The sequence below is a fragment of the Fundulus heteroclitus genome, chromosome 2 (genome assembly GCF_011125445.2).
Source record: "Fundulus heteroclitus isolate FHET01 chromosome 2, MU-UCD_Fhet_4.1, whole genome shotgun sequence".
NCBI lineage: Eukaryota > Metazoa > Chordata > Actinopteri > Cyprinodontiformes > Fundulidae > Fundulus > Fundulus heteroclitus.
This window is the reverse complement of record NC_046362.1, coordinates 33,860,407-33,886,828: the sequence shown is the minus strand read 5'-3', so window position 1 is coordinate 33,886,828 and position 26,422 is coordinate 33,860,407. Positions and strand designations below refer to the sequence as shown.

Here is a 26,422-nt window from a genome sequence, read left to right as displayed (position 1 = left end):
AAATTCGAATTTACAACATCGTGCCCCGATCTAGTGAAATACAGCAACTGGTAAACAACAAAGTCATCGGCACCTATTAGTCTGGAAAGCCTCTGAGCCATTTCTAAGGCTTTGGGACTCCAGTGAACCGCTGTGGGAATAATTATCCACAGAACAGCGGCCGGTGCAGAGACGTTGGTTCATGGGAGCATCCAGGAGGCGATAAAGGAACCAGGAGCCACATTTAACAATAAGAAAGGGGGACTGGACGAAAATGGCCTCCATGGGAAGACTTCAGGGAAAATGTTCTGTGGACTGACGAGACTAAAGGGGAGCTCATTCTCTCTCTCATACATCTGGTGTAAAACTAACACAGCATTTCATGAAAAGAAACTCAGACTGACAGTCACACATGGTAGTATGTCGATCTGGGTCCGTAAGCGCTGCTCCGAAGGAGACGGTCTGCCTTTCATTCATCCAAGGCACACCAGCAGGGCCACCTCTGAATGGCTCAGAGACGAGATATAAATAAAGCTTTTAGAGTGGCCTAGTCAAAGTCTGTCCTTAAATCTAAATGAGGCCCTGTGGCACTAGCTTAGCCAAGTCCTTCATGTTTGAAAAGCGGCCTGTGAGGGTTGGGCCAAATACATTACTCTGATGCAAAAGGAAGCAACCTTTGCTGCCAAGGAGAGCACAGCTAGTTGTTGGGTTTATGGGGCAATTACTTTTTTCACGCAGGGCCAGGTTGGTTTGCAAAGATTCTTTCCTTTAAGGATAAAAACTGCTCTTTTTTTTTTTTTTTTACTCTGGGATCTTTGCGTGTCAGAATTTGACAACCTGAGATCTTTAAAGCTTCAAGAAAAGCAGAAACACAAATCTTTTAACTGGAAGCTTTTTCCAGAAACAATGAGTGACCTTTGACCTCGATGTCAGACCAAATCTTGTGGCTGTTTCCATCATGGCGTGTGCTTGTTTAATCAGTGGATAAAATGCTGGAGCTTTAAAGTCCCGTTGACTTTAATACATGCGGCCTTTGTTCTGTGCAGAAACTTTGACGTTGAAGCACTTTTATCTGCTGCCTTTGCAGCTTGTTTCACGGTCTGCTGAGAAAAAACAGATGTTTCCCTAAAGTGCAAATTTCCCGCCTGTTAGTGAAGCTCCGGGCTGAACACAAACCAGCGGTTTCATTTAATCAAGATGCATTTTGTTGACGTTAAATTGAGGCTGTCCAGCTGGAAGACGCGTCTAAAGAGTGACTTCCTGCTGGTCTCATGTGTGTAAAAGCCGACTGACGGTTTTCATCGCTCCTGCCGTGCAGCACGTCCCCAACCTGGTGACGGGCATCTACACCATCGGCCAGCGCGTCATCGTGTCGGACGTCCAGGAGAGCCTGTTCTGGGTCCGGTACCGGCGGAACGAGAACCAGCTGATCATCTTCGCCGACGACACGTACCCCCGCTGGGTGACGACGGCCTGTCTCCTCGACTACGACACCATGGCTTCTGCCGACAAGTTTGGCAACATCAGCATCGTGAGTACAAACCGAGAGCCGCACGCAGCCTGGAGAACCACCAGCTTCTTCTTCTTCTCCTGTCTGTGGCGAACTACAGCAGATATATATATTTTTTTATCTTTTCCATACATTCCCACACTGTAACTCAAGGCCTGATATCTAAAGAAACACAGGTGTTGCACTGAATTCAACCCCAGTCCAAATAGAAAATATATCCCTCATGTGAGCGTTCGGCACCATCTGGAGACGTTCGGGGGGGTTTAACGAGATGAGAAGACAAACACGTCTTAATTCTGTGGTTTGTTTTCCCAGGTGCGTCTTCCTCCCAACACCAGTGATGATGTGGATGAAGACCCCACAGGGAACAAGGCCCTGTGGGATAGAGGTCTCCTGAACGGGGCGTCCCAGAAGGTAAAACATCCTCCACCAATCTCCTCACCTTCACATTAAGCAGCCATTTAACTTTAGTGCTGCTTTTAAGGTGTGAATACCAACTTCACGCAGGTCGTTTTCATCGCGCCTCGCTGCTGCTGAATGTTTCATAAAAGACTCGTTGTACCTCCAGTCTGAGCTGTTTGTTTCCAGCGAGAACAAAATAAAATATATTAACCTGCAGGGATGATCTCCATAAAGTAACGGCTGTAAAACTGACAGCTAAATGTGTTTGTTAGACTTTTGGACCAATCAGAGCAGCGATATTGCTAGCAAAAGTAACAATCAAGCCTCGTATCCCATAGTGCATTGCAAGAGCTGCTCATAACTCAGGGGACGAGCACTGAGCTATATAATACACCGGAGTGCTAATCACCGTCTGTTTGAATGAGTCACTTTGAAGCCACCAGTCGCCATATTGGTACTCCCTATTTCTCCCCAGTAACTAGGGAATATGTGCGCTACAGCATCGAATAACGAGGATTTTCTCATGTTCAGGGGGGGCTTAAAACTTTTAAAATGTCAAATGCCATATACTTTTATGTTATGTTCTAAAACTATCAAGTACTGAGAAAGTCATGTGCTGAAATATTTTGCATTTTATTCATTTAAATATATATGTTTAACATTTATAAATATATAAATAACAATATACAAAAACATATTTACATATGTGTATACATATATATACATATATACATATACACATACTTATATATACATATATATTTAATATGAATAACATGTAAAATATTTCAGGACCTAATTTCCTAGTAGTTGATAGTGTTATAAATCCACTGACTGTAGAATTACCTGTGAAACGTTTTCACTCAGCCAGAAAACTGCTTGTTGCAAGCAAATCCTATGGGATTCTGTGAGAGTAGGGAGTAGCAAGATGGCGGCCAGTGACTTCAGTTTTTCGGCAAAATCAGCACTCCAGTGTATAATATAGCTCAGTGGGGACGAGTGCGTACACTCGTGTAGCAGTATATGCGTTTGTCCCCTAAACACCAGCAGGGTGTTTAGATGCGGAACTAAGCGCTCAGTTCAACGTTCCTTGGTGGAAACTTTAAAGCGTGACACCAGAGCACAGAGGACTTCCCGCCATCACTAAACTCTATTTGGGAACATGACGGTTCTACAGCAGTTCACCTGAGTCGACTTGGAGCTGGAGGTGAAGATCACAGGTGAGAAAACTCCACTGAGATGCAGGTCTGAAGGAAGAGGGGGGGGGGGGGTTTCCTCAACGGCTGCTGGTGCTGCATTCAGGTACAGCTGGGAAACTAGGGCGTCAAAGATATAGAAAATAACTCCAAAGTGACTTAAACGTATTTTATTATCAAACAAGCTTTGTTGTAAATATACCGTTTTCAAGTAGTTGTATTAATGTATAATCTGTGCCTGCTAATACTATCTGTTTAATTCAGTTTCAGGAAAAAAATTCATTTATTTCAGAAATTGAGTTTCTTTACTCCTGACAGAAGTAAAAAAAATCAAACACTTTTATTTAATTATTGCTTTAAAACTAGACAGAACCAAATCTCCAAGTTCAGCCCTTTCCTCTTCAGCTTCAAGAACAGCAGATGATCACAGGTGGAGATATTTTTGATGTTTTTCTTTATTTTGATTGACTGATGATGTCAGAATCGTGCTGGTCCTGACCTGAGAGCGCTGTAAGAGGAAAAACAGAAAGCCGGTTCTGGATCAGTAGCCGAGGAAGGTGGATTATTGTTTCCAACCCAACAGACAAACGTTTGATGATTTCTAATCAGAACAAATGGTGTTTTATAGGACTTCTGAAAATGACCATATAGCCGTTTACTAGTTGAGAACGTGCTGCACTGAGCTTTAATGTTTCTAATAGTTTAAATACGTGATCATCCTTATTTGTATCAGGCAAACATTCTCAGTATATTGAAGTAATCACACTGCAAAAACGGAACTAAAAATAAGTCAAATTTTCTTGAAACGAGTGTATTTGTCCTTGATTTAAGCAGGTAAATAAGATTATCTGCCAATGGAATGAGTATTTTGACCTCTAAATAAGACTATGGAGATGAGTTGTTCCTATTTTAAGTGCAAAAATCTCATTCCATTAGTAAATCACCTTATTTACCTGCTTAAATCAAGGACAAATGCACTCATTTAAATTTTTTTTTACTTATTTTTAGTTCCGTTTTTGCAGTGCAAGGAACCACGTGAAATAAACAAATGCGTCCTTTTTGTAAATCAAAAGAAAAAGACTCATTTATCCCGTTGGATCCTGCGCTCCCAACACAAACAATACTAATTCTGTCGGAGAAAACTTGTCGGTCAATTAAGCACTCTTTGATTTAACGACTCACGACTGAGTTTACCTGCGTACAAACTTAAGTGACTTTGAGACGAAGGTAGCTTAGGAGACACTTATTGGCTCAAGATACGATCTGGAGCTATTTAGGCTGATTTTAATAAAATGAGCTACAAATACAGACGGGGCGCCCCCTTGTATAACAGTAGGAGAATCTCTGGAACAACAAACTAAAATCGGTGAAATGCCGTTTCAGCCTGAAACGCATTCATGTCACAAAGGACTGTTTGGATGCAGTAATTGTTTAATACATTCTCAGTGTTTTAAACGTAGTTTGTTTTACATGCTGTTGTATTATTTAGCCAGTTGGACAGAGGCTCACACTGGACACATTACCTGAAACCCTATAAAGGCCTCAGAGTGAAGGAAGCCCAGATAAAATGAGAGGAAAGGAGAAAATGGGAGAATATCGCACCTGATTTTATAATTCCTCTCGTTTACTAATATTATCACCGTCACAACAGAGTTTAACGTCGGGCAGCTCTGCTGAGCATCCTCGTCCCAAAATCCAGCGCTGCCGTGTCATGCAGGCCTAATGTGAAAGTTTTAATGATTTATGATGTGGGTTTGCTGTCTGCTTGGAGATGAGATTAAACCGGAATAAACAAAATAGGCCTATGTTCGGTCATGAGTGCGACGCCAAAGGAAAAAAGAACCGGTTTCCGTTGCGCCCCTGGCTTAAAATGTCATAAGTGACGGAAACTTGTGCTTATTTTATTTATGGGTTCGTCCAGACTAGATCAGATTAGCTTGGAAATGAACAATATCGGCACAGTAAATTGATTTAAACCATCTGGGTTTGCCATGTACCCACATCTCCATGTCCCCGCCACTGAGATCTCTTATCCGGCGCGTAAAAAGAACAGCGGGACCCGGCAGAGTTTGCCAAGCAGCCTTCTTAGGTTCCGATTGAGCAAACGACGATGATTGATTGGTTTGTGTGCATTAGCAGATAAACTTTAGCGTTTAGGTCGCAGAGAAACGATCTGTTAGGTCGGAGTCTTGAGGGAATTTAATAAGATGCCAGCCTGAACCCGTCTGCCCTCCGCTCTGAGAAACTTCGTCTTCCTTCTGCAGCTGCAGGCGTCCGGCCGCTTTGACGCTCACCAGAACCAACTGGCCTCACTGGGCCAGAGATTATCTGGGGATCAGGCCGGGTCGCCGCCTGCTACTGAACCCATTTATCAGCTCGATGTCCGCCTGGGCCTCATAAAAGGGTCAGATTCTAACCACAAAAACACGTCTGGACGCCCTTAAGGATACGTTAAAGATCAAAGTTACGCTGAAAAGAGGAAAAAAACCTCCAGAGGAGCTGAGAGACACAGAAATCATCTCTTTTATGAAGCATCTGAGGATGAAACGTTTCCTTTTGATCCTGAGACGGATCGTCGTCGTTGACCTCCGCTTCCTGCAGCTTCTGACCTTCGCTGCCTCGTCTTCATCAGCCGCTGGTTGAGGCTCCTCAGCAGCGCTCAGCCCGACCCGTCAGGCCCGGCTCACTGTTTGGGAAAGTCCCTCCAGTTCAGACGCGATGACCTGGCTCCTCCGCACGTTGATTCATTTGGAAATGCGCTGCGGGTCTATTTACAGGCATGAATAGAAGAGTCCACGTCGTTGTGCCTTGGCTCGGTTGTGCTCGGCCTTCCTGAGGACGCCGATCCCATCAGCGTCTGTCATTAAATTAGCAGCATTCCTCTTTTATTGGATTAATTTATTTCAACTAAACACAGTGAGCGGAGCAAAATGAAGGAAGGCCGTGTCTGTCCACCTGAAGGACCAAAACAGACGGGAGGTCGTCCTGATGTAAAGGATTCTACTGTTGGTTTTAGGAATAAATCTTAAATGAGTTACTCAATAATACACAAAAGCTGTTTCAGCAGTGAGAAACTGGATCCAGCACCTGATCCAGCAGCTCGCAGAACCACTTTTAGCAGGAAAACCTTCAGCAATACCATCCGATTAAGGTCTGGACTTTGACTAGGCCAGTGTAACTCCTGGATTCTTTCCCAGCTATAGATTGGTTGCTGGTTTGGGATCATTGTGCTGCTGAGAACTCGGTTTGGACCGAGCTTCAGTTCTCAGATGGTTGGTTGCTTCAGTGGTGCAGCTTTAAGCGACAGAACCCGTAGCTAGCGTTAGCTCATGTTGTCCAGGAGCTCCACTGACCGCTTTATGTCGTACTGTTAGCTTAGCATTTAGCACCGTTCACCATTTGGTTTTTCTTGTCTGCCTTGGAAAGTTTTCTCCGAACGACGCTTTACTTATTTATTTCTCGTCTATAAAGCGGGTGGCTTGGTTTCCTCTGGCTGTTAGCAGGCTGTCAGACTTCCAGCTGCTACAGGTGAGCGGCTGCTGGGAGGAGACGTGTCTGTAAGCTGCTGCCGCCGCAATTTGGGCCGATGTGAAAGAGTCGGTGGGACAAACCCTGGAGACGAGGAGCTCAGCTGTCAGCCAGTGAGCATCATTCAGAATCCAGCTAACCAACCTAAACAAGTGTCAGAAAATCCTGTTTTCTGACTCTACGTCCACCTACAGGCATGTTTCTCTCTATAGGTGCAAGTGAGCAGGTAAACGTGTTGAAAACCACCATCTACCTGCTTGACCGACGTAATTCTGACATCAGAGGCTGATGGCGGTCCGTTAATCATCGCATCGTCGTTTTCCGCCGTTAATCCTGTAGAAGACGAGCTGAAGCTTCTCATTCCCTGTTCTGTTAATTTTAGTTAAAAATAAAAGGATTGGATACATAAAAGCAGACCATTAACTCGTCTCATCAGGTTTGCAGCTATTTTTGACCCGGGTTCTGCAGCGGCGGTTCGTGCGTACGTGTTCATTAATCCGTCTGTCGCGGCGGCTGCGATCAAACGGCGTCAGCGGGCTCGTTTGGCACCCTGAGGGCGTGGTGGCGCGTCACGGGGAGGCTTCGCACAGAGCCGCCGTTGTCAGCCGCCTCTGCTTTATTTGTGTCTCCTCCACAGGCTGCGTTTAAACTTTGCCTCGGCTCCTTCTGATCTGGGTGTCGCGTACGAGCCGGCCCACCCTGAGCTCTCCCTTCAGCTGAATGCCGCCTTTGTGTCCCGATGCTTATCGTCCGCGCTCTGCCGGGTATTAGATTAAACCCGACTCGCTTCCTGCCACCAGGCGGAGGACGACCCCGGCCCGGACACGGCTCTTAATGTGCGGCCGGATCTCCCTGATGCTGCGTTTCAGCCCACAAATCTGACATTCAGCGCGATTTCATCCGATTTACCGCAGCTTAACGAGATCTCTGCCGGTTTTAACGCTCGACGCTTTGAGGCGACGCAAGTTCACCCCCCTTGGCTTTCTGTTTTGTCTACAGGCTGAAGTCGTAGTGAATTACCACATCGGCGAGACCGTGTTATCGCTGCAGAAAACCACCCTGATCCCCGGAGGTTCTGAGTCCCTGGTGTACACCACGCTGTCAGGAGGCATCGGCATCCTGGTCCCGTTCACTTCCCACGAGGTAAAACACAAACACAGCAAAATCAGAAGTAAAAATAAGTAATATGTTCTCAAAATGAGTGTATTTTCCTAGATTTGAGCAAATAAATAAGATTGTCTGCCAATACAATGACTGTTTTGTCATAAGATAATTAGATATACTGCACAAGGTGGAGGCAAGGCAAGGCAAATTTATTTATATAGCACAATTCAGTACAAAGACAGTGCAAAGTGCTTTACATGATTAAAATATAGCAAAATAAAACAGAATAAAAGCAAGTAGGAATAAAATATAGATAGAAAATAGAACAAAAAAGTGGTGATTCAGTTAACTAGGACAGTTGAAGGCAATTTTAAACAAATGTGTTTTTAATCTTGATTTAAAGGAACTAAGGTTTTCCACATCTTTACAGTTTTCTGGAAGTTTCTTCCAGATAATTGGAGCATAGGAACTAAATGCTGCTTCTCCATGTCTGCTTCTGGTTCTGGTTCTGGTTCTGCAGAGCAGACTGGAGCCAGAAGACCTGAGTGGTCTGGAGGGTTGATGCCCTGATAACAAGTCTGTGATGTATTTAGGTGCTAAGCCATTTAAGGATTTATAGACTAAAAGAAGGATTTTAAAGTCTATTCTCTGAGATACAGGGAGCCATGGAAGGACTTTAGAACCGGGTCCATGTTCTCTACTTTCTTAGTCTTAGTGAAGACGCGGGCAGCAGCATTCTGGATCAGCTGCAGCTGTCTGGAGATGAGTTGTTCCTAATTTAAGTACATTGGCAGATGATTTTATCTACCTGCTTGCTCAAAGGAAGGACAAACACTAATTTTAAGAAGATTTTACTCTTTTAGTTCCCTTTCTGCAGTGCATGTCTGCTACATGGAGCCTGGCGCTCACTGAAATGTTTTTCTGGTCATTTAAAAAGCGAGCCAGCTGTTGAATGTTCTCTCTGCTCTCCAGGATCACGACTTCTTCCAACACTTGGAGATGCACATGCGCTCCGAGTTTCCCCCGCTTTGTGGCAGAGATCACCTCAGCTTCAGATCGTACTACTTCCCAGTGAAGGTTTGTGTTTTACTGCAGCTCTCCGTCCGCCCTTCAGCTGCTCAGCGGCTCTCCAAGCTTTCTGAAGGTCACGGAGAGCTTGGAGCACCGTGGCAGCTTTACATGAGGGGGGTTTATGTTTAAAATGAAATGATCTGTTAACTTGAATTTAAATCATTATAGAACCTGATAAAGACCAGAGCATTAAAACTTTGAACTGACAGGAGATCAGTCTGCAGACGAAGAGGATCTGAGTCCTGTCCATTAAATCTTTGAGCTGCAGGTTTTTAGCTAAACACTCGTTTCCAGTCACCTCATTTGATCTGAAATCGGACTTTTTGTCTGTCAAACCTGCCGCCGTTAGGATTCTTATAAACGAGAACAAAGTTGTCTTTGGGACAGACGATCTGAAATTGGTTCCTCGCATCGTTTCTCTAGTTCAGGAGCCGTTTTCTGTCTGAATCATTCTTTGGTCACAGTTGAGTGTCTTCACCTGAAAGAACAGCAGGAGGGCCGTGATGTGAGCCCATCAAAAAAACCTATTCAGTCTATTTATAAACCCTCAACTTCGTATGTCATCTCAAGGCTCTTTCCAAAGTCAAATTAAATCAGATCCTCCAGACAGGTTGGTCATAAAGTTTCCTCTCTAAGGAAACCCAGCAGGTTGCATCAAGTCTCTCCAAGCAGCATTCACTCCTCCTGAAAGAGCGTAGAGCCACAGTGGACAGTCGTCTGCATTGTTGATGGCTTTGCAGCAATCCCTCATACTGAGCATGCATGAAGCGACAGTGGAGAGGAAAACTCCCCTTTAACAGGGAGGAGAACCTCCAGCAGAACCAGAACCAGGCTCAGTGTGAACGGTCATCTGCCTCCACCCACTGGGGCTTAGAGAAGACAGAGCAGAGACACAGAAAGCTCAGAAGCTCACATTGACCCAGGAGTACTTTCTATGTTAGAGAAACATAAAAGGGTAATGGCAGCAGTTGCTCCTTTAGTTGCTTTATCTAGCAGAGAAATAATTAAACAAAAACTTTAAGAGGGTTTTCAGATCTAGAGAGTAAAAGACAGTAAAAGCTCAGCTAATAGCTTGGAGAGAAACAGGATTAAACACTGACAGCAAAAATTATCCTCTACAAAACACGGATTTTATTACATGTTACACAAAATTCTGAATTATTAAAAAACAAGAGTCACGGTAACTCTTCAGACCCCAGAGAAAAGCCTCTCTGGTCACCCTGGAGGTCATGGAGACGCCGTTCAGACTAATGACCCTGACAGGTGGTTCTGACCTGATGAACATCTTTCACTCCGTTCTGTGAAACTCAGACTTTCATGAATTTCTTTAGGATTTTATGTGACGGAGCGACACAGACCTCCAACAGAGTCTGGAGTTAGATTTCAGTTTCCAGGCCTGGAAGGTATCCTGAGGCTGTTATACCCCATCCTTCCTTCCTTCCTTCCTTCCTTACATCCTTCCCTCGGTATTTCCATATTCATAACTGCCTTAAATTCAGAGGAAACTTGTTTTATATGAAGAAAATAAACGTAAATGCCTGAAAATTAAGTTTGGAAAATTCAGATGTGCGTAAAAAAACTGAATCAACCCTCAACACAAAGTGAAGCATAACTAAATTAAAGGAGAATTATCCATTTCTGAAATAATTTCATGCACAGCCGTGTTCAAACGTGGGTTCAGCTACAAACAGCTGAACTGTTCCACTGAATTAAACTCTAAATTAATGCTCACCATATTTTTCAGATTTTTATTGGTCAAACATTTTCCTCCCACGTCACAGTTCTGATCTGCTCAGCGCTGATCTGTCACAAAGTCCCTATAAAAATGCATCGAGGTCTGTGGCTGTTAAAGTTTTAGAGCGGGGGTCTCCTTCTGCAGAGAGCGGAACGAAACGAGAGCTTTGAAACGTTTTAATCTCGCTGTTCTTTCCTGCAGAATGTGATCGACGGAGATCTCTGTGAGCAGTTCAACAGCATGGACCCACACAAGCAGAAGAGCGTGGCGGAGGAGCTGGACCGAACGCCGCCGGAGGTCTCCAAGAAGCTGGAGGACATCCGCACCCGCTACGCTTTCTAGGGTCCCAGCAGGGGGCCAGAGGGTGGCGGTTTTTTTCAGGAACTGTTGAGAAACGACACGTTTTTTACGCCGAAACGTTGAAGAAACACACACACACACACGTCCACATGCATCACCTCACAGCTACAGGGAACCAGAACAGATCCACTCATCGCTTCAGTCAGAAATGTAAAGCACAGAAAGATGAATATGCTGCTGCATTTCCGGCTGATTCCGATCTGCATTCATTAGAAATCCAGAGTGGCGGGAAGCCTCTCCTGTCCTCCACCTGTCTGTCTGGCTGTCTGTCTGTCTGTCTGTCTGTCTGTCTGTCTCTCAGCGGTCCTGCCGAGTCGTTGGATGATGAGAAAACTCGGGGTGGAAAAACACCGACGCGCTGCTCCGGGTGGTAAATTCCCAACCTCAGCCACAGACGGCATTCCGACAAGAAAATCAAAATAAGAAATCATTGGACGTTTGGGTTTGTGGGACGGAGGCGGTGGTCTGTTTTTTTTTTTTTTTGTTTTTTTTTTGTAAATAAAGCTGTTTTTATAAAACTGTCCCTGAATCAGTTTTCTGTCTGTTTAGAAACCTACAGTAATTTTCTTTTTTTCTCTCCAGGTAATCAATCAATCAATCAATCACTTTATTTATTTTGGTAAATTGTCCACATTAAACACAAGTAACAGCAAAAGAAAAAAAAAACAATAGACAAACCCACAGTTTACCAAAAAAAGGAATAGGCCGAAGCAAAGCTTATTCTTGCCTACCCAATTTTTTTACCTTACAACCTACCAGGATTTCTTCAAATTCAAGTACATAGTACATATATAGATCTACATAACAGCGTAAGATTTTATCATTTTACATTTTAAAGCTCTTTTAAAGTTCACCAAGAAAGGACATAACTTAAATTCATCATTCAATTCATTCCACAGTTTCACACCAATAACTGAAACACATCTAGTAATTGGGTATTTAGTCATAAAGCGTTTAGTTTGTGCTCGTCATTTAAAGTGGAAACTGATCTAATCTAATCAGGAAACGTTTAATTTACTCATTCCGCCGCTCCTGTGTCTGATTTTAGTTTTAAAGTGACAATGTTTTCCACCGGCTGTCGGCTCTTAGCACCTTGAGTAAACGGTGGTTTGGCTTGGCCTCTCCCACAAACCTGGAAGTTACTCATCCATCTGTCATTCCTCCAGAAAGCCTCGCACACAGCCGATAATCGCATTACTCAGAGTTTCTCACCTCATCCCCATCTCAGACGAGCCTCCGACGCAGCCGCGCGTTTTCCAGGAGCGGTTCCCTGATCCAGAACTCTGATCTCCAGCGGGCCTGGTTCTGATCAGGCCGCCTGCAGGGGCCCCAACGTCAACATGCAGCTTTAGCTTTCAGCCGCTGGGATTTCTCAGCATTCTCTGATGAAGAAACAAATCTTTAGTGGCCAAGTCTTTGCACAGATGTGGAGGAAAAAAAAGTTTCCTTTCACCGTTTTTTGCGCTCGGGTGCGTTTTTTGATAACTTAAAAAGAAAATCGTTCCTGTTATCCGGTCCGTTCAGAGTTATTCCCACCTCGTGTTTTGAGAGGCCGCCTGGTTCACCTGGAAAGAAATGAGACGGTGGGAGTAAAGGGATTAAATCTTCCCACTCTGGGAGGATTTAACAGAAAACGGTAGCCTGAGAAACGCCGGATGGAAGTAGACGTGCCTTCAGTTTAATGTTTAAACTGCATTAAGGGAGATGAAACTGGGTTAAATCAAACCTGAATATTTCATGGGATCAGAGTCTGGAGCTGGGTCCTATCCAGGGGTCAGTGGTGGGGGGGGGGGGGGGGGGGTGTCCAGGGTCCATCCTGGACGGACAGTTATGCGCCCACTCACCCCCACGGGCCATCAGGAGAGATCAGTCATGTTTTTGGACTGTGGGAGGAAGCCGGAGTACCCGGAGAGAACCTATTCATGCACAGGGAGAACATGCAAACATGCAGAAAAACTCCCAGGCTGGGAGCCGCCATATTGGTACTCCCTATTTCCCCCTCAGTAACTAGGGAATATGCGCGCTACATCATCGAAAAACTAGGATTTTCTCATGTTCAGGTTAAAATGTCAAACGCCATATACTTTTGTTCTAAAACTATCAAGTACTGAGAAAGTCATGTGCTGAAATATTTTGCATTTTATTTATTTAAATATATATAACATAAATATATAAATAATATACAAAAACAGATTTACATATGTATACATATAGACACATATACACCTACTTAGATATACATATATATATTTAATATGAATAACGTATAAAATATTTCAGCACCTAATTTCCTAGTAGTTGATAGTGTTAGTACATCCACTGACTGTAAAATTACCTGTGAAACTTTTCACACAGCCAGAAAACTGCTTGTTGTTGCAACCAAATCCTATGGGATTCTGTGATAGTAGGGAGTAGCAAGATGGCGGCCAGTGACTTCAGTTTTTCGGGCAAACCGTGTATAATATAGCTCAGTGTTTAACCCAAGACCTTATTTCCTGCAAGGCAAAAGTGACAATATATATATTTAAATAAAAAAACAAAATCTTTCTGGAAACTGGAAAGTTCATGAAGTAATGAGATAAACCAGAAAGCGTGTTTTGGTAATTGGCTCCTCGTTTCCTCCCAACACCAGGCACGGTTCTGCACTGAAGACTGAATTAATTTCTGATGTGCTGGAACAGAAACCGTAACTGTTCGGACACTTGGGCCCATTTAAGTTTTTACCTTTTAGATATTTATTTTAACATGTTTCACTTTTAGCTTCAGTCGCACTGAGGCGTTCACAGTTTTCAGGGCTCTGCAGCTCCAGAGCCACCAGTGGTTCTTTGGCTCACTTTATGTTTTAATTACATTTTGCCCTGTTTTTCCTGGGTTAATTATTTAGTGACAAACACTGGCCTCCCTGGTAAATTTGGTCTAGAACCGCCTAAAAACGGCCCACATTCGGTCAGGAGGGATGAATCTGAACGTTTCCCTGAACCACAGAGAGACGCTCGGTGGTTCGTCTTTCATCCACTTGGTAAGAATCATTTTTATGAGCCAGCAGTAGTAAATTAAGTTTATCACTTCATTTATACTTTGAGGGAAAGACCCAGAATTAAATAGCCTCCCTAGTCTTTTTTGACCCACACCTTGAACATGCCACTCTGTTCTGGAGATAACAGCAGATATAACAGAACTTTTTAAGTCTAAAAGTAACAGCAGAAGGTGTCATTTTCTTTTTCAATATACGGATCCTTAATTTCTCTGCATTATGTTTTAAACACCATTACTATGAGCCCTGCCTGCTCAGGCCGTCCTACCCAACATGGAGTTTTGGTAAAGCTGAAGAAAGACGTAAATGGTACTGAAACGTGAACGTAGTTGTTGAAATTTCGTGAGTGGTTTATTCTGGTTTGGGCCCCAATAACGCTTTACAGCTTTTTAATTCTGGCTGGGCCTTCCTTGCTGGAGAGTCCGGCTGAAATTCAGAGCTCCAAACAGGGCTGGGGATTTTTTTCTCCACTCTTTATGACGGCGCTTTGCCATAAAAAGTTTATTTTTTTCCCCCTCTAGGTGTTAATCAGCACTGGAAGAACTGATGCAGGAACAGACAATGAAGCACTATTTAGTGTTTACGGTTTTATTTTAAAGCAACTTATGAATCAGTGCTCTGTGTGGATAAATGTGTTTTCACATTGATCTAATGATTAAGGATAGCTGTCAACTCATCTGTGAGCACAACTATTAACTTCTAGTCTAAGTATAAAAATAGTTTTAAGACCTGCAGAATGAATGAATGAATGAATTTATTTCAGACAATTTAACAAATTTAACACACATTTAACAAATATTAAATAAATCAATTTCAGAAAGTACCACATAATAATAAAAAATAATCAATTTAGGAAATTCTTCAACCAAGCACTACATAAAAAAGTAATTGATAAACATTAAATTAAATTTTCTGTTCCAGTTCAATTAAATCATTTGAACATAAATAGAGATGAGATAAACAAAATTTTCCTATAAATAAAATATATCAGGTATATTTACCCTGATTTCTGACATTGATTAGTGATTAAAGAACGTTGTCTGAAAAGGGGTATGAAGAAGTAAAACTTATTTTTCATACCCCTACTCCCTCTAATTTCACTTAAAGTACCTTCCTATTAACCAACAATGTATTGATCCAAAATTCACAAAAAATATAAGAATAAAGTTTGAATAAAGTTTGCATGAACTGCAGAAAACATTTTGAAATTCTGGCCTCTCCTCTGTCACTGAATCTCAGCAAAATCTCTTTTTATCTAAAATCTACCGGAGAGTTTTCCAGGGCTCTCTTCTTCAGAACATCGTTACCGTCCGGATCCAGCAGCTTAACTAATGCTGCTGTGATTTCTCAGCTTTTCCAACAGCTTTGTCTACTTGGGGCCCTGATCCTACCGGTAGCTAACACTAACACCGTCCCGTGCGTCCACTTTAGCTCCATCTGGCACCGTTTCTTGCCTGTCCACGCAGAACCTCGCCGCCTCCTGGCGCTCCGCTCTTGGGTAACGACCAGGGCGTAATGATTTGCCTCTGCGGGAAGGGAAGAAAAACATCGGCGCACAACATGCTCAGACTAAACTTTCCCAATTAGAACAATGGCACGGCCACAAGGAAGACGGGTGTGTAAAATATGCACAAAAGTTTTTTTTTCTGCTGTGATAAATTTATCCAAGAAACATGTGGGCCTCATCTGCAGGCCAGCTGGCAGCCTGGACCGGACCGTCTGAGACCCCCACACCCATCCTGTAGTAGAAGGTTAGCAGTTTCTTTTTGGGGAGGAATCCAATGACATTTTTAATTGAATATATGGTGAAATCATGCAAAAAAAGGATGGTAAGTATTTGTTGGCTGCTGCTGCATCACCAAATGATGTGCTGAGTGGTTAACCAGAGCTGAGCTTATGAATAAAGTCACCAACACGTCCACAGAGGAGGGTGTCCATACTAAATTCACGACGTTCTGCAGCACAGGACGGAAGTAAAGCGTGAAATCATTTCTAATCATTTAAATTTTAAGTGTTTACGAGCATGTTGGATTAATTCATTTGATAAAGGCATCACACTTGTTTACCACATGCCTCCACAGACGCCCGAAGCTCTCGGCTCTTTATGCTCGTCTCTTCGTTTTTGTGCTTGTCATCACCATTCCAAGCCAAGTTTGATTTTATTTTGTTCACAATGTGAGCCCCTTTTCAATGAGCCCTGAGCTCTTTAGCAACAATAACGCGTTTGTAGCCGACTAACTCTGAGAACAACACACGCTATGTGTCCAGATCCTCATCTGAGACTCCTCTACTAAAGTACCTACTTAATTCTAACATCCACTGACCACAGCTGGGACACCATGCAGATAAGCTCTCAGCTAAAAACGCAATTTATGACCAAGTTTGTGTTTTGGCGTCCCTGGTGTCGACGACACGTGGCAGCGCTGAATGCCACATCGCTAAAAAAGCCAACAAGACGCTGAATCCATCGCAGTCAAAGGCATCAGCATAACTCAGCTTTTCATCTTTCTGTTTTCCATTTGTTTGTGTACATAGTTTGTAATTACAGTGTGTAAATAAAGCGTTCTAAAAATAGTTTTTTTATCACCAAATATATAATAACAGCAAGTACGATTTTTTTTTTTTAAATTAATGTATTTGCCCTTGATTTGAGCAGGTAAATAAGATTATTTGCCAATGGAATGAGTATTTTCACCCCTAAAATAAGATAATTAGATATACTGCACTTGAAATAAGATGATGGAGATGAATTGTTCCTATTTTAAGTGCAAAAATCTTATTCCATTGGAAAATAGTCATATTTACCTGCTCAGATCAAGGAAAAATACTTTAATTTCAAGGAAAAATTCTTATTTCTAGGTCTATTTTTGCAGCGCTCCGTCTGGATTCTTTTCAATCTAAACATGTAAAACTTCTCAACTGCTTGTTGTGTGGACACCAAACTTATTACAGATGTAACCAAGATGTTGTGTTTACAATTTATTCTGTTTATTTCCTTCTTTACAGCAAAAGTAAGAAGTTTTGTATGCAAACATCTGTTTTTTTATTTAGGTGGAATTTATGTTTTGGGCATTTAAATCTCATTTACTCAGAATAATTTACTCTCAAATGTTCACATCCACATCATCCTCCTGGACCTTCATGTTAGTTGATAACAAGATTTGGTTTGTGCATTGTAAGGCAAAGACAAGGTAGATTTATTTGTGTAGCGCATTTTAGTACAAGGACAACACAAAGTGCTTTACATGATTAAAACATAGGAAAATAAAGACAGAATAAAAGCAGGTAGGAATAAAATATAGAAAAATTTAAACAAAACATGGGAAAATAGAAACTAAAAGCAAATTAGATTGTACAAGTTGAGAAATGCCTTATAAAGTATGAGTATGCATTTTTTATGGAAAATAGACCCTCAGTCTTAAGAGGTTAAATATCAATTTTAGGACTTTTCTGTGTATGGAAATGTGACCCTTCTGGATTTCTATACCCACTGCACTTAAAATCGTTTGTATTTTTACAGGTTCTGCTTTTGAGACATGTTTAGATTTAACGTCCAAATACCTCTAATGGGGCGCCGTTTGTAAAGTTACTCAGTCAAAAATTTACAGCAATATTTTGGGTTATTTAGCGCGTTGTAAGACAAATAAATGGAGGATAATTTTTCCACCTCTTGTTTTCACCATGTCACGCATACATTTTTAAATATCACAGTTCCAAACTAAACATTTAAATTGCAAAATAAATATTTAATTGGCAAACTAAATATTTAGCTTGCCAATTAAATATTTAGTTGGGAACTGTGACATTTATAAATGCATAAATGACCTAGTGAAAATATGACCCCTATTTATTTGTCTTTTAACAAACTTTTTTTTCAGCCGTGGTTCTTTTAAAGCGCTCCATAAACAAAGTTGGTACTGTTTGGTACCTGCAGCTTGTTGCTTTGGAGCAGCAGGTTTCAGGTTCCGGGGGCTAAACCACCTCTTTGTGTGGGATTGGTAGGAAAAACATAAATGAAAGTTTTTTTTTTTTTGGTAACTTAAATATAAGGCCTAAATTTTTCTTTACAAATATCCTTATTGAGAAATATATAATCTTGCCTATATTTTTGATAGTGCCCTGCACAGAAGCGCAGTTGTTAGCATTAGCCGTGTTAGCGTTAGCAATGTTTTTTTTATGTGCATTTTTGCATTAGAAAAAGTGGATGGAAATGGCTAAATTTGAAATAACTACCTCAGTTTTGCAAAAAGAAGTCTTAAAAAGTTGTTTAAAGTGGATTTTGGATTTGGCAAAAAACAGTTAATGCATAAAAAGGTGAGATGTAAACACATTTGTCGGACAGGTTCTGACGTAGCGAACATTTACCTCACATGACTGGTCGGCTGTTGCTGTCTCCCCGGATATTCCCATAATGCGCATCGATTGCATCTTTTTCTCAACGTCTCCAGACTGCATGTAACATCGGCGAAACTCATCAACATGACTGAACAATCACAACGTGCCCCATGGCAACACATTCCTGTAAACCCCGCTCCTTTCTTTTTTATGCTAGTTTACAACCTTTACTTCCTGTTTATTAGAGTCGTGCATAACGTCAACTTCTGACAAAATTACGCCTTTCATAGCCTGGTTAATCCGCTCCAAACCAGTAGATGGAAACATGTCTAATACGCACATTTTAAAAGTTTGCTCAGAAATTGCACGACAGTTGGATAGAAACATGACTACTGTTGCCTTGGAGCAGTAAAGTCCTGGGTTCAAATCCTGGCCTGCAAAGACTTTGCATGTTCTCCCTGTGCATGTGTGGGTTCTCTTTGGGTACTCCGGCTTCCTCCCACAGTCCTAAAGCACGGCTGCTGGGTTAAATGGTCTCTCTAAATGCTCCTTAGCTGTGTGCCCGTAGCGGGTGGCCCTGTGAAAGACTGCCGACCTGTCCTGGGTGTCCCCCGTCTCTCGCCTTCTCGCTGGAGACAGACACCAACCCCCCACACTGCAAAAACCGGAACTTAAAATAAGTGAAATGTTCTTAAAATGTGTGTATTTGTCCTTGATTTGAGCAGGTAAATAAGATGATCTGCCAATGGAATAAGATTTTTGCACTTAAAATAGGAACAACTCATTTCCATCATCTTATTTCAAGTGCAGAATGTCTATTTATCTTATTTTAGGGGTCAAAATACTCATTCCATTGGCAAATAATCTTATTTACCTGCTCAAATCAAGGACAAATACACGCATTTTAAGAACATTTCACTTATTTTAAGTTCTGGTTTTTGCAGTTTGGGGGGTTAGTGTCGTTTCATTTCTTTACAGTCACAACTTTAGGTCGGATATACATGGCAACAGAAGGAGAAATAAATCATCTGGTGCTATGTCTGCTTGTTTAACAAAACCCACAAAATTCAAATTACCTCTGGGGAGCTTCATCCTTCATTACGCGGGGTTTTCTTCTGCAAGGTAATTTAATTCAACAGGACTTGAATTAAAAACAATGGACGGCACTTTGTAGATCCAGATGTTTCCGTTTACCAGGCCCACATGGGGGCTTAACTGCACAACCTGGAGTCAAATGGAGTTCTGTTGGGTTTGAATAACGTCACTTGATTCAGCGCTCTAAAGGACGGCCGTCTCTGTTGACACAAAAGGGAAATGACACATTAAAAGAACTGAAAGCAGAGTAAGTCACGTCTGATGTCGGTCCTTGTTGGACTCCCGTTTATCACGGGGTTTTAAACTATTCCTTTACGCGCTCCACCACACACAGATTTTGCTGGTTTACCGCAATTCTTAATTCATACGACAGATTTTCGGTCTGAACAAAGTTTGGGTTTAGTCTGGATCATCTCAACACATTTTTGTGTTTTCCCATTTCACTACCCAAATTATGCTGCAGCAGTGTTTATTTTGTAGGTTCGCTGTCGGGTTGAGAGTTGAAATCCTCTCCTTCTGCCCATTGTCCACAACTCTGAAGGAAGCTTTACTCAAGAATTTAACACCAATTGTTATTTTACCATTTGTTGTTGCTGTAATCTTGGCCTTTATTCCCACTGCTGACCAATACTTATCAAGCTGTGGCGACAGTGGAAAGAAAGAACTCCATTTTAACAAGACAAGACCTCCAGCTGAACTCGGGTCGTGAGCTGAACGTGGGCGGTTGAGTGATTGTCCGCAGAATCCCTGTTGGATCCTCGTGTTTTTATTTGCTTTGGCAACACTGTGGGAGGACTGACAAACAGACAACATCAGAATAAGAAATACACTTGAAGAAAAACATTAGTAAACAGGTTGCTCTTATGCTTTTGAATTGCACTAATATCCCTTTTATGAAACACATCCACACCGACTTCAGCATAGATTGTTTAAAAGAAGACAAAGGAAATTAATTTACTGATTAGTTATTACTGCTGCAGTCTTTTACCCAATGCTGTGAAAAAGGTTGAATATTAAATAATTCTCACCTTGTAGTGTCCAAACATTTTGTTTGTTTAAATCGGATCCTTAAGGAAAGTGTTTTTAGGTTCTAATAGGGAATGATTGTGTTTCCAAACTGATTGCTGGCAGCTTGAGCTAAATGTCGACAAGCGTCATCTGTGGTGAAACCCTGTTGAATCAGCGGCCATGTCCCGATGACAGAGGTCATCTCACATCCATCCTGATGGAGACTCATTCATCACGCCACGTTCCTCTGCCACCTCCACATCAGCCACTTTCACAGGTGGTCTGAGCATCGGCGTCTGCTCACGCTGCTCTCTGCTGACACTGAAATTACACGGCCGGCATGCGATGAAAGCACACTGTCTCTGACCCCCGGACTGTTTGTGCTCTGGGTTCAGACGTTGCTTAAGGTCCACATTTATCTAAACAGTTTTTTTTTTTTGTTTTTTGGCTCAGAAAAAATCTCCACTTGACCGAGTTAGCTGGTGGTTTGTGTTTGCATGCTGTTTTTGAATGTAATCTAATTATAGCCATGTAATTGCGTGTTTGGTAGTTTCATTGTTTGTCGGATATAAAGAAAAAGTTGAAGTGCAGCTTATTTGGTCTTGAGTATCATGAAGGTATTTTAGAAACCGTGCAACAAAAGGGAGAGAGAGAAAAGAACAAGAGGCAAAAGCAGCGGGATAGATGCGTTGCGTCCAACGATGGACCCGCCTGCACAATCAAACCCACTCCTCTTCTTTAGACTTATTTGTGAGACTCATGAGACCTTTTATCTTCTCTGTCCGATCAGCCTCGGAGCAACCAGAAGCTATTTCTGCTACAAGAGAGACAGAAACAGTTGTTTACTAAGAGACAGGAAAACTTTGAAGTTAAAATTCTAAATGTAACACTGAACCACTTATTTTTCTCTGTAAAACGTGCAAACTGCTCAAATATATACCAGCAAAAGTGAAAGCGTTGAAGAACCTCCATGCATCCATGCAGGGTCACCGGGTGCCTGGTGTCAGTCTCCAACAGTCATTGGGCATGAAGTGGAGTCTGGATGGGTTGTCAGTCCATCTCAGTGCAACACAGAGATTAAAAGTACAAACAACCATGGACACGCCTAAGAGAAAATGTGTGCATGGTTGTTTGCATATTTAGAAAGACCAAATAAAGCTATAGCTGGTAATCCTGTTCAAAAACACTTTTACTTATACTGGGTAAAATCACCCTTCCATCCTGAAAGTCGTCCATAAATTTACCCCGTTTACACCACCCCTTTTTAACCGTGCTGACACCAGCCCGAGCTTAGTAACCGAGATAACTATAGAGTGTAAATGGAATGCAACCCGAACTGTTCTTGTTCATGTTACCCGTTTTCAGGTAATAACATGATATTTCTATTTGTTTACCCTTGAAAACGTTTGCTATTATTCATTGTTGTGTTTCGTAACTTTTCTAACTTGAAGTTGAGTGGTTAAGTAATTTACATTTTATGTACAGTGTGTACGTAGAACATGCCTCTAAGCTAAGAAGATGCTAAAAACTGCAAATGAGACTGGTAATAAAGATATTAAAAGTTAAGTTCACAGTGTTATTTGGGGAAAATAAGCATTTAGGCTTTCAGGTTTTTAGTTGAGAACAAAAATATAAGAAACCGCATGGAAATGTGAAAACACACAAAAGAAACTGTCTTATAAAGAAATGTTTTTGTTTATTCACTTGTCATATTTTATCCAACATGAAGATTAAAGGTGAGTTTCAGTTTTCTTAAATAATCTTGAATTGTAAATAAATTCCTGTTGTGTTTGTCTGAATGGAAGCATCGTGCCTGAGCTTCGTTTATTCATCTTACCCGTTTTCAGGCCACAGCACGTACATGTTTATGAGAAGAAAAGGAAGTTCCTCAGAAGAAAGAAATAAGACCAGAGTGGATTTGGGAGATTTTTTTTCACCCGATACCCATGAACAGCGGGTAAGACGGTTTGTGCAGTAATTCCAAAAGGGACTTGAGGAAACTTCCAGAATAATTAACTGAACAGTCACGTTTTTGGACTGTGGGAGGAAGATAAAGTATCCATGCAAATTCTTTGCACAAGCTGGGATCTGAACCGACTCTTGCTGCGACCAGGTAACAGTGCGACCAGGTGTACCTTCTCAGCTTGGCCAGTTTCATGTGGAGGAGCAACCTAAGGCCAAGCATGAGGCTATTTCTATAGAGGGCAAAGAAACTAGGCCAAATGAACGACAGTAGCCCAAAACACAGAAGCAAATCTACAAACACATGCCTTAAAAAGAAAATAATCAAGGTTTTGCAACGGCCCAGTCCAAATCCAGATCACAGACTTGATCCTCATGAGTCCGCGGTTCAAGGGTTTCTTAGTTTCCTGGCTTGACATTTTATAAAATACCCAACAAAAAGCACCTCTTAGAGAGCGTCACGGTTGCCAGATTCTATTAACAGGTTGCGTGACCCAAGATCACTCAAGAGAATCAGAACTGCTTCTTTTTTGGGCCTAATTTGATCTTCCTCCGCTAACTTTGAGTCACCGCAAACACCCAAATACTTTTGTAATCACCAGTGATTCTGCTTCTTTAGATCACTTTTTGAGCTTGTTTAGCAGCATCAACATTCACGTAAATTAAATCACGGACACACCTGACGTTTCAGATGTCTAATGCTTCACTGGCAGCCATGAAAATCCAATAAGACACCGTGAAAACTGTTTGAAGAAAGCAATTTGTCACAAGACGATCGGTGCGTCAGCTGCAGTAACTCTCAGTTTGATGTTTGCTTTACTCTGTAGTCAAACTGGGAAGAGATGAAGGCTGGAAAAATGAGGAATAAACAATATTATGATCATTGAAGCTTTGAAAAAGGGCAAAAAAGTGTTTTATTTTCTTAAATCAGTGTTGTATTTTCTTCCCTTCGGTTTCTTCGTAAAAACAAACCAAGCATCCAAAAGGCTCATTGTATGAATGTGTTATTTTGTCTGTCAAAGTACTTCAGAAGGAGATTTCTTTGATTTCTGCAACGCATTTGTGTTTTTGTTTTGCCAGCTGAATAGGTCAGTAAATACCATTAATGTCGTCTCTTACTGCCAACACGTGTTTTAAGACTCCTAATGACCAAACGTGAAAAGATCAACCATCTTCTGCTTTGGACTCCTGAAGGAAACGTCTTTGTCGTTTGTTATGCATCTGCTGAGCGGTGAACCTGAACCGGCAGGTCTGCACCGCTCTGTGGATCACAGTGGAAACAGAAATTCACTCTAATCCGCATTCTCTGGTCCTGTTTTTAGTTTTCATGGACACAATTTCATGGTGTAGGGATGGAGATGGAGCTTTTTGGTTTAGGAGAAAAAACCATGGAGGCTTTTTGCAACTGAGGTGGTTCTGTTGGCATCTTCAAGCCGTGACCAAAGCAGCAGGTTGTTCCTCTAAGTCCGAGGTCATGGTTCTAACAGTTCAGGTGTCTTGTTCCCGAATGAGGGCAGAGACTTAGAGAGGGCTGTAGGAATGAGGATGTTGGTCTGGTCCATGGTGGAGAAGGAGCTTAAATAATAGATGAAGCTTTACATTTAATGGCCTATTTCTGTTTTATCCATCATCTGCAATCATGAGATGAGGATAATGACTAAAATAAGAAGATCCTAGATACGTGCAGCTGAAATGAGCTTCGTCTTAGAGATGAGGCCCAGGAGGAGCTGAAAGACAGAGCCGCTGCTCCTTTACACCTAAAGGAGTCGGTCATCAAGTGGCCTGAACAGGAGGCCTCTTGGACTGTAAGGTTCACACACGGCTTCAATCCCGTGCTCATTCTGTTTCTCTAAACTTTTGTTTTGGTAAAAAAAATGTATGTAATGTAAAGTCAGGAAATGTTTTAAATTGTATAAATTATTTAATAAAGTTAATTTCTAGATTCAAATGAGTTTATATATCGAGAAATAAATATGTAAAATAAAAAAAAATATTTTATTAGGGCTGTATGATATAGAAAAAAAGCATATTGATAAAATAGAAATCATATTGATCGATATCAATAAGTATCAACAAATTAAAAACATATATTTTAAGTGCAGCCCTGGCCATTTTATGCTGTTGCTTAACAACCTGTTTTTAGATACAGACACACAAACACTGAATTTAAACTAAACCCTTTATTCAATCAACTTTTTACCAAAACTGCAAGTTTAAAAAAAAAGAAGAAAAATAACTCGTGCTCTCTGAACTCTTTCAAGGGGGCGGAGCTTGATAACAGAGTTCCTGGGTCTGTGCTGTGATTGGTTGGGAGGATGCATTGATGTAATATTAACCTACATGGCTAGAAAGCATAAGGAGGGAAAACTGTTATTCTATTAATCTTTTTACTGACACTATTTCCTATCATCGATATACGTCTATTGATTGATATATATTGTTATTGAATTATCGTCCTGCACTAGATTTTATTAATAAACCAACAATTTTTACTTCATGAACGCACAAAAGTACCTAAAATAGGTACTATCAAGTAAGTACCGGTATCAATTCCCAGGTATCGATACCGTATTGGTTCAAATGTGAAATGGACCCACCCCTAACTCGTATAACAAAATTTCCAAAGGCAGGTTCACAATGTGGTTTACTGTACTCCTAAAATGTTAGACGTGGCTTTGCAACAATTTCCAGAGGGATGGATCTGAGTGTTGTTGAATTTCTTTAAGTTAGAGCATAATGTGTTGCTTTTTCAGATGTTTTGGCCTACTTCATGCTGTTATACAGGTTCTATTTTTACTACTGTTTCTCCTGGTCTGGCAGTAATCAAGAAATCACCCTGATGATGATGTGTTGTTTTTACCCTGGTGCTCTTTGACTGATATGAAAAGCTATTGGATGAACTGAAACAATAGAAGTGTCGCAGTGCAGATGGGTTAAGGCTGTGCCACTTACTGCTGAGACTGCAGCCTCTGTAAATCATTTCTGTTTGTAGGACAACTAGTGGCTGTCCTGGCTAAAATACAACAAGAACGCCCCCTAAAGATTGACCTGAACTGGGAAAGTTGAACTTGACCCCTGAGTGTAGCATCCAATATGGCTGCCACACATGCAAAAAGCTGCTCTTTGTGCCCTGGGCATGGCCGTCGTCTGTGTTGTTTGCTTTCTTAATGCATCAGGGCTGAATTGTTCAGAGAGACAAGGATCAGCTCCTCTGTTTAAATATCCTCCGGCTGAGTTCACAGTTTCCCGTTCGCTAAATATTTGTTCTTTCTGTCGGTAAAAAGTTGATCAGACAGAATCCAAACAGCTTGTTGAATGTTTCTCCATCTGCGTCAACATGCTGAGGATGATAATTGATAGATGAGCATAAACCCTCCTTAAAATGATGAATTAATGAAAGTGTGTAGGCCTCACCCCTGCGTCTGATCAAAGCTGCGCCGGTGCTGTGTGTGTCTACCTGCTGCCAGTAATGAGCTGTGCATAAATCAAACTCTTGTCTTATAATTCTGCGTTTTTGTTTGATTTTCAGCTCTGCTGGAGTAAATCTGTCGTCTCGTTTTCAGACTGCGGTCTGCAGCTGCAGGACGTTAAGCACTTGTGGGCTGTCTCACTTAATGCCTGATTTATTTAGGAGCTCTGTCCGCCTGGGTTTCCTCCCATGTTGCTGCTGAAATGAATCCGTCCATTTAATTGAAGTCTGAATAAACAGAGGCTGCCTCCTTTGGCCCTTTTAGTGGGAACAGGTCAGGAAATGAGCGATCAGTCCCAGTAAGTGTTTGGTTTAACTCTCTCCTGATAACCTCTCTGGACTCATGGATCATTTATTTTCACTGCTGCTGTTTGTTTTATTTCTCTCTCCGGTGGTATTATGGCGGTAAATGTCCGACCTCTGGTTAGTTTCAGTTTTGGGAGACTAAACGGTTGAAGCCAGCGAGCGGCAGTTGTGTTGGGATGTAAGAGGAGAAACCTGCAGATTCTTTAGGTTTGTTTTGGTTGGAAATGGTTGAAGGAGGGAAGATCAAGCTAAGGGGGAGGTCAGTTGAAAAAGACCGTGTCTGTTGTCAGATGTTTTGGGTGAAAATTGCTTAGTGCAATTTGTTATT

General features: G+C 41.7%; 1 protein-coding gene across 1 annotated transcript in view; it reads left to right on the top strand.

Moving 5' to 3' along the window:
* sf3b3 (splicing factor 3b, subunit 3) overlaps nucleotides 1–11,045 on the top strand; it is a 37,544-nt gene extending 26,499 nt beyond the window's left edge. Inside the window, exons 23-27 of the mRNA XM_012867583.3 lie at nucleotides 1,298–1,510; nucleotides 1,805–1,903; nucleotides 7,615–7,758; nucleotides 8,692–8,796; nucleotides 10,727–11,045. Of these exons, the coding sequence (XP_012723037.1) occupies nucleotides 1,298–1,510; nucleotides 1,805–1,903; nucleotides 7,615–7,758; nucleotides 8,692–8,796; nucleotides 10,727–10,867 (702 nt within the window). The 3' untranslated portion in view covers nucleotides 10,868–11,045. The remainder of the gene's footprint in view (nucleotides 1–1,297; nucleotides 1,511–1,804; nucleotides 1,904–7,614; nucleotides 7,759–8,691; nucleotides 8,797–10,726) is intronic.
* The last annotated feature ends 15,377 nt before the right edge of the window (nucleotides 11,046–26,422 follow it).